Source organism: Pungitius pungitius, chromosome 14 (genome assembly GCF_949316345.1).
Source record: "Pungitius pungitius chromosome 14, fPunPun2.1, whole genome shotgun sequence".
Taxonomy (NCBI): Eukaryota; Metazoa; Chordata; class Actinopteri; order Perciformes; family Gasterosteidae; genus Pungitius; species Pungitius pungitius.
In genome coordinates this window covers 389,688-397,782 of record NC_084913.1, presented here as the reverse complement: position 1 = coordinate 397,782, position 8,095 = coordinate 389,688, and the positions used below count along the sequence as shown (strand labels likewise).

The following is an 8,095-nucleotide window of genomic DNA, read 5'->3' as shown; positions in this document are numbered from 1 at the left end:
GGATCGATCCCAGTTTGTGTTTGTGAACGGTGAATCATCGAGGACCACGAATGTTGGTCACGGAGTCCCACAAGGTTCTGTGCTTGGACCGATTCTATTTACCCTGTACATGCTTCCTTTGGGCGACGTTATCAGAAAACACCGCATAAACTTCCATTGTTATGCAGACGATACTCAACTGTATCTATCGATCAAGCCAGAAGACACCAACCAACTTGTTAGACTTCAGGACTGCCTTGGAGACATCAAAACTTGGATGACCTGCAACTTCCTGATGTTAAACTCGGAAAAAACGGAAGTTATCATGATCGGCCCAGAGCGCCTTCGAAGTCAGCTGTCACGTGATACAGTCTCTATGGATGGAATTGCTCTGGTATCCAACAGCACCGTCAGAAATCTTGGAGTTCTCTTCGACCAGGATATGTCCTTCAACTCTCATATAAAGAAGACTTCAAGGACTGCCTTTTTTCATCTACGGAATATATCAAAAATCAGGAACTTCCTGTCTCAAAGTGATGCAGAAAAACTAGTTCATGCATTTGTTACTTCTAGACTGGATTACTGTAATTCTTTGTTATCAGGCTGCTCTTGTAAATCGCTTAAACCTCTCCAACTGATTCAGAATGCTGCAGCACGTGTATTAACAAGAACTAAGAAATGGGATCATATAACTCCTGTATTAACTTCTCTGCACTGGCTTCCTGTTAAATCAAGAATAGAATTTAAGGTACTTCTCCTCACCTACAAGGCACTTGCTGGTGAGGCACCGTCTTATCTTAAAGAGCTTGTTACACCGTATTGTCCTACAAGGCATCTACGCTCCATAGATGCTGGGCTACTTGTGGTTCCTAGAGTTTTAAAAAGTAGGATGGGGGCCAGAGCCTTCAGTTATCAAGCTCCTCTTTTGTGGAACCAGCTTCCACTTTCAGTCCGGGGGGCAGACTCGGTCAGTTCATTTAAGATAAAGCTTAAAACGTTCCTCTTTGATATTGCTTATAGTTAGGGCTGGCTCAGGTTAGCCTGGACCAGCCCTTAGTTAAGCTGCTTTAGGCTTAGACTGCCGGGGGACTTCTTAGGACACTCCGAGCCCCTCTCTCACTCTCACACTCTCACTCTCTCCTCCCACAATCATCCATGTTTTATTAATGTACATCGCTAATTAAGCTTCTTTCCGGGAGTTTTTTGTGCTTTCTCGCCTAGCAGGTCTCCGTGGATCATAGTTTCGTGCGGACCCCGGTTCTGACTCCTGGCTCATGGCTCTGCTGACACCTGCTGCTGCCATCATCATTACTTTAAATATGATTCATATTACTGTCATCAAAAACCAACATCTTTCTGCTCTCCCTCCCCACAGAAGCCTCTGTGGATGGTGGTTCGATCTGATGGAGGTTCAATCTGATGGTGGTTCTATCTGATGGAGGTTGTCCCTGCAGTGGTCCTGCTGTACACTTGTTCTGCTACTTGCAATTACTTGTATCATTTCAGTTAGAGAAATTGAATGTATTGTACATCTTTTACATTGTTGATTCTGTACACATGACATCCATTGCAGTCTGTCCATCCCGGGAGAGGGATCCCTCCTCTGACGTTCTCCCTCCCCTCTGAGGTTTCTTCCCTTTTTTCCCCATTGAAGGGTTTTTTCATATTTTGGGGAGTTTTTCCTGTGCCGATGTGAGGGTTTCGGGACAGAGGATGTTGCATGTGTACAGACTGTAAAGCCCTCTGAGGCAAATTTGTAATTTGCGATTTTGGGCTATACAAAATAAAATGAATTGAATTGAATTGAATTGAATAGTAAAAGTAATCGTAGTAATAGTATAGTAGTATATAATAGAGGTACCGCAGGTCCTTCTTCCAGACACGGGGTTATTTAGTTAGTAGTAGTTGTACTAATAGATATAATAAGACAAAACTCAATTTGAAGATTAAAATTGTATTTATTTGAGGCAAACAAAAAACTGTAAAAGTGAACCCAATGACAACTTTCTGGGAATGTTGATGTAACAAAGAGAATCACTGATTTATTGAAGATACATTTTGTTTTAACTGACAATCTAATGACAATCTCTTGTAGACATTTGGTTCATCACCAGTAGATCTCCTGTAAATCTCCAGTGGATCTACAATTGATCTCCGTCGATCAAATATAGATCTACCGGCCTCAGGGCAGAGTCTCCATGCGGACGTCACTCAGGGTGAGGTCGTTGTAGATGCTGAGGCGGTTGATGGATTTGAGGTTGCTGACCCGGTGCTTGAATGACAGCACGTGGGAGTTGTTGACGGCAACCTTAAACTCTGTGTTGGTGCACATGATCTTCATCTGCAACAACAAGCCACAAACGGATCATCATCAACCTGCTTTCTCACGGACTGGCACCTTTAACACACCGTATGGTTCATTCAGGGATCTTCAGACACTTCAAAAGAACTAAGAAGGACTTCCTATTGATTAGTATTTGTGACTTAAATGAGCTTTCTGACCTCAAACGGCTGTCCTGCGGTGAAGGGAAAGGTTCCTGAAAGGTCTCTCTCTTCTTTCCCCCATTTGGTGCTTATGCAGCTGTTCCTCACAATACTCTTCTTGCCACCTTCATTGAAACGAGGGTTGAAGTGGAACGCCAGGTCTTGTCCTGATGACAGATCCACTGTGATCCTGAAACAGAACCAGCTCACTTAACGGAAAATCCGGAGGTGACCGGTCATCCGTCGATGGTTAATAATATAACGTTCATACGGACTTGTCAGCGTTGGGTTTGATGGTTCCAACGATGGTGATGAGGAGTTTGTCATAAACTCCGTTATGCAGAGTTTCGTTGTATGGAGCTGACTGTTAACGGGAAACAGCTGTTAGGCCCAACCATCAACCATCCATCCATCAACCATCATCATCCATCCATCAACCATCCATCCATCAACCATCAACCATCCATCCATCATCACCCATCAACCATCCATCCATCATCCATCATCAACCATCAACCATCCATCCATTAACCATCCATCCATCATCATCCATCCATCAACCATCATCAACCATCAACCATCCATCCATCATCCATCAACCATCCATCCATCATCCATCATCATCCATCAACCATCAATCCATCATCATCCATCCATCAGCCATCATCAACCATCAACCATCCATCCATTAACCATCCATCCATCATCATCCATCCATCAGCCATCATCAACCATCAACCATCCATCCATTAACCATCCATCCATCATCATCCATCCATCAACCATCATCAACCATCAACCATCCATCCATCATCATCCATCAACCATCCATCCATTAACCATCCATTATCATTTCAAATTCGTTGTATGTCCAACATACTTTGGCAATAAATGTTTCTGATTCTGAACTCACCACAAACTTTTGGGGGGCAGTGGGTCCAGGTCCGAAACCGGGTCCAGGTCCAATTACAGCTCCAGGTGCAGATGGTTGGGGACTGGGAGAGGGCCAGGCAGGTTGACTGGGTTGACTGGGCTGTCCGGGCCAACCGGGCTGGCTTGGTTGGGTGGGCTGTCCGGGCCAACCGGGCTGGCTTGGTTGGGTGGGCTGTCCGGGCCAGGCTCCTCCTCCTCCTCCTCCAGGCTGACTTCCCGGCCAGGCGGGATTAGCAGGCTGACCTGGATAAATACTGAATCTATTTAATCTGCTACTGTTTTTATTGTTAAATGTACGTAAAGTAATTGCTAATGATGGTGACAGTACCTGGCCAGGGTCCGCCTTGGGGTTGGTTGTTTCCTCCGGCGGGCCAACCTCCTAGAGCATCTTCCAGCTGCAGGAAGAAAGAAGTGAAGAACAACAGGGAGTGAGAAACGCAATTGGATCCAATTCCTCTGACGTCCAGGTTCTGCTTTGACCAAGCTCTGTCTGTGCTGAAATGATGGAGAGACGGCACCGAGTCGGTTATGGTTACTGCAGAGCGCCACAAGGTACTTCAGGTTTTAAAACACCTCCATCAAATAGAAGGTAGACAAGATCATATAAATAAGATCTAAAGCTGCATCATTTTTATCCTTTTGTTCACATTTTAGTTTATTGTTTTGAGCTCCAACTACAATTCTCCAAGCTGCCAGCTATTGAATCAGCTTACCTCCAAACATGTCTAACTACCTGTCTACTGTAAAGACAACGGAATCTCAAAAGCAGTCCTAATAGCTTCTAACTGCTTTTTTTCCAGGTGTTACATGGTTTGCAGGAAGAACAGAAAGTAGTGACGGACAGGAAACAAGTCTTCTGTTCGGGGTGCGGTTGCTTCCTTCCTGTTTCCTGAGCAGAACGTTTGATGACGGAACTTCTCCAAAATATAAACACTGGACTTTAAAAATATGATATAATATACACTCACCGGCCACTTTATTAGGTACACCTGTCCAACTGCTCGTTAACACTTAATTTCTAAGCAGCCAATTACATGGCGGCAACTCAGTGCATTTAGGCATGTAGACATTGTCAAGACAATCTCCTGCAGTTCAAACCGAGCATCAGTATGGGGAAGAAAGGTGATTTGAGTGACTTTGAACGTGGCATGATTGTTGGTGCCAGAAGGGCTGGTCTGAGTATTTCAGAAACTGCTAATCTACTGGGATTTTCACGCACAACCATCTCTAGGGTTTACAGAGAATGGTCCGAAAAAGAAAAAACATCCAGTGAGCGGCAGTTCTGTGGGCGGAAATGCCTTGTTGATGCCAGAGGTCAGAGGAGAATGGCCAGACTGGTTCGAGCTGATAGAAGGGCAACAGTGACTCAAATAACCACCCGTTACAACCAAGGTGGGCATAAGAGCATCTCTGAACGCACAGTACGTCGAACTTTGAGGCAGATGGGCTACAGCAGCAGAAGACCACACCGGGTGCCACTCCTTTCAGCTAAGAACAGGAAACTGAGGCTACAATTTGCACAAGCTCATCGAAATTGGACAATAGAAGATTGGAAAAACGTTGCCTGGTCTGATGAGTCTCGATTTCTGCTGCGACATTCGGATGGTAGGGTCAGAATTTGGCGTCTACAACATGAAAGCATGGATCCATCCTGCCTTGTATCAACGGTTCAGGCTGGTGGTGGTGGTGTCATGGTGTGGGGAATATTTTCTTGGCACTCTTTGGGCCCCTTGGTACCAATTGAGCATCGTTGCAACGCCACAGCCTACCTGAGTATTGTTGCTGACCATGTCCATCCCTTTATGACCACAATGTACCCAACTTCTGATGGCTACTTTCAGCAGGATAAAGCGCCATGTCATAAAGCTGGAATCATCTCAGACTGGTTTCTTGAACATGACAATGAGTTCGCTGTACTCAAATGGCCTCCACAATCACCAGATCTCAATCCAATAGAGCATCTTTGGGATGTGGTGGAACGGGAGATTCGCATCATGGATGTGCAGCCGACAAATCTGCGGCAACTGTGTGATGCCATCATGTCAATATGGACCAAACTCCCTGAGGAATGCTTCCAGCACCTTGTTGAATCTATGCCACGAAGAATTGAGGCAGTTCTGAAGGCAAAAGGGGGTCCAACCCGTTACTAGCATGGGGTACCTAATAAAGTGGCCGGTGAGTGTATATCCTTGCTCCGCCTGAGACTTGGGACGTCACGCCCCCCCCCCCTGCTGCTCTTTCTTCTCTGTCAGACTCCCAGGTAGGTGGGGGGGTACAAGACAAGACCCCCCTGCTTCCACGCTGTGACAGACACTCATCTGGTACAATTAGAACCTCTTCTCCCCAAAGTCTCCCAAGTGGGATACCCAGTACCAGAACATCTGGTCAGAACTGAACTGGAAGCAACATGTTGGGGTACTCATCATGTAAAAGTATACATGGATGCTTCACTTGGTTTGAATATGTCATAACACCAGATCCACAACAGAGCAAGTGTGTCTCAGCATGAACACAGGTATGAATACTTCACCTGGTGTGTTGCGTTAGAATCCTGGCTACAATAAGCCGTAATACTCCAAACTCCACTTCAGCCAGTGGAAAGAGAGGAAAACAATAGTCCATGCAGTGCAAATGTTAAACAACTCTCTGAGGCTAAATGCTAGGACGACCAATCAGATGTTAAACTCCTCCCGACTTTACAATTATTGGCTTCAGGATCAAAAAGTCACAGCATCAGCAGTAACTTCGTTGTCACTGAGTTTTTGTTTTGACTGTTTTAACTTTGGCTGATCCATGAGGGACAGACAGAGTGATGGAACCCTGCTGTCCCTGAACGCAGCACAGTGTGTGTGTGTGTGTGTGTGTGTGTGTGCTCTGCAGGGCGTGTTGGAGGGTGTGTTAGTGACGGACTCATCAGGAATGTTCTGTGGGAAGGCGTTGGTTTAAAGGATGAATGCCACCTCGTTGACATTCATAACCCCCCAACACACACACACACACACACACACACACTGCTTCCTACTGTTCAGTGTTCATATTCATACGTATACACATCTATTCATAAACGTCTATGTATTTATATATGTAAACTGTCTTCATGTGTAGTAGAATATATTTAATATAATGTTAACAGCCGGTTAGAAGAAGAAGTCGTTAATAAACAACTTATTTCAGGTCAGTTTTTCCTCTGGAAATAGAAACTGAGCAACACAAGATGGATCCTCCCTCTGCCTCAGGGTAGAAAACAAGAGCACAAAACCCATGTGACCGAACAAAAGGAACAAAGATATTCAGGAGAAGCTGAATCTGACTCACGTTCATGCTGCTGGTTTGTGATCTGAAACACAAAGAAACACGAATGACCAGTCTGGATCAGGAGGTACTTCTACTGTGTACCTCGTGGTATTAGTACTGCTACAGAGTAGTTATACTGCATGGTATTAGTACTGTTACAGAGTAGTTATACTGCGTGGTATTAGTACTGTTACAGAGTAGTTATACTGTGTGGTATTAGTACTGCTATAGAGTAGTTATACTGCGTGGTATTAGTACTGTTACAGAGTAGTTATACTGCGGGGTATTTGTACTGTTAGAGAGTAGTTATACTGTGTGATATTAGTACTGCTACAGAGTAGTTATACTGCGGGGTATTAGTACTGCTACAGAGTAGTTATACTGCGTGGTATTTGTACTGTTAGAGAGTAGTTATACTGTGTGGTATTAGTACTGCTACAGAGTAGTTATACTGCGGGGTATTAGTACTGCTACAGAGTAGTTATACTGCGTGGTATTAGTACTGTTACAGAGTAGTTATACTGCGTGGTATTAGTACTGCTACAGAGTAGTTATACTGCGGGGTATTTGTACTGTTAGAGAGTAGTTATACTGTGTGGTATTAGTACTGTTACAGAGTAGTTATACTGCGGGGTATTTGTACTGTTAGAGAGTAGTTATACTGTGTGGTATTAGTACTGTTACAGAGTAGTTATACTGCGGGGTATTTGTACTGTTAGAGAGTAGTTATACTGTGTGGTATTATTACTCATCTACGAAAACACCAGAAATAAAGACTTCTGCTTCTGTAAACAAACGATTTACAGCCAAAACAGAGGAGTAGAAGTAGATTAAGAAGTAGAAGAAGTAGTACAAGTAGGAGAACACGTACCTGAGAGAGCTGCAGAAACTCACTCTGTGAAACAAGAGTCTTTTAAGTAGAGAAGAGCCTCGCCCTGTTCCAACACTAGACCACACCCACACACACACACACACACACACCCACACACACACACACACCCACACACACACACACACACATACATATATACACATACACATTGGTTGTGTTTAGGAGCGTTGTCATGTAAACTCTATTATGGGATCGACTTTTGTTTTTCTTTGTCACAAAGTGCTTTAATACTTTGTTGCTTTGCGTTGCTGTGGAAACCAGAGTTTCGTAAGACTAAAGTGAACCGTACGTTCTCTCTGTGAGGTTGTGAGTATTGGCATATATATATATATATATACTTAATATGTTTTACACACATTTACATACATATGTATATGTGGATATTAGCTGACCCTTTAATCCAAAGCGAATGTTCTTTTTACATTTTTGTGTTTCCTTTATGATTTATTCCTTTGTGTGTTTCCATGGAGACGCACTGCAGTGCAGAAGAAGACACAAACGACATGTGACTGA

At 44.0% G+C, this 8,095-nt stretch overlaps 1 protein-coding gene across 1 annotated transcript; it reads right to left on the bottom strand.

Annotated features, from left to right (window-relative positions):
• Positions 1 to 2,077: 2,077 nt before the first annotated feature.
• Positions 2,078 to 7,680, bottom strand: lgals3b (lectin, galactoside binding soluble 3b). Its single transcript, XM_037487312.2, has 7 exons — positions 7,562 to 7,680; positions 6,712 to 6,733; positions 3,725 to 3,791; positions 3,377 to 3,639; positions 2,739 to 2,827; positions 2,482 to 2,653; positions 2,078 to 2,320 (listed from the first exon to the last, which is right to left on the bottom strand). The coding sequence occupies exons 2-7, from the start codon at positions 6,715 to 6,717 to the stop codon at positions 2,162 to 2,164; spliced, it is 756 nt and encodes a 251-aa protein (XP_037343209.1). The 5' UTR covers positions 6,718 to 6,733; positions 7,562 to 7,680; the 3' UTR covers positions 2,078 to 2,161.
• Between the last annotated feature and the right edge of the window lie 415 nt (positions 7,681 to 8,095).

Bases quoted from the DNA above. Each gene is read 5' to 3' on its own strand.
- lgals3b (XM_037487312.2), bottom strand. The intron at 3,640-3,724 runs GTACTGTCACCA...GTATTTATCCAG, and splicing joins CCAAGGCGGACCCTGGCCAG to GTCAGCCTGCTAATCCCGCC. The intron at 2,321-2,481 runs GTCAGAAAGCTC...TTGTTGTTGCAG, and splicing joins CCGCAGGACAGCCGTTTGAG to ATGAAGATCATGTGCACCAA.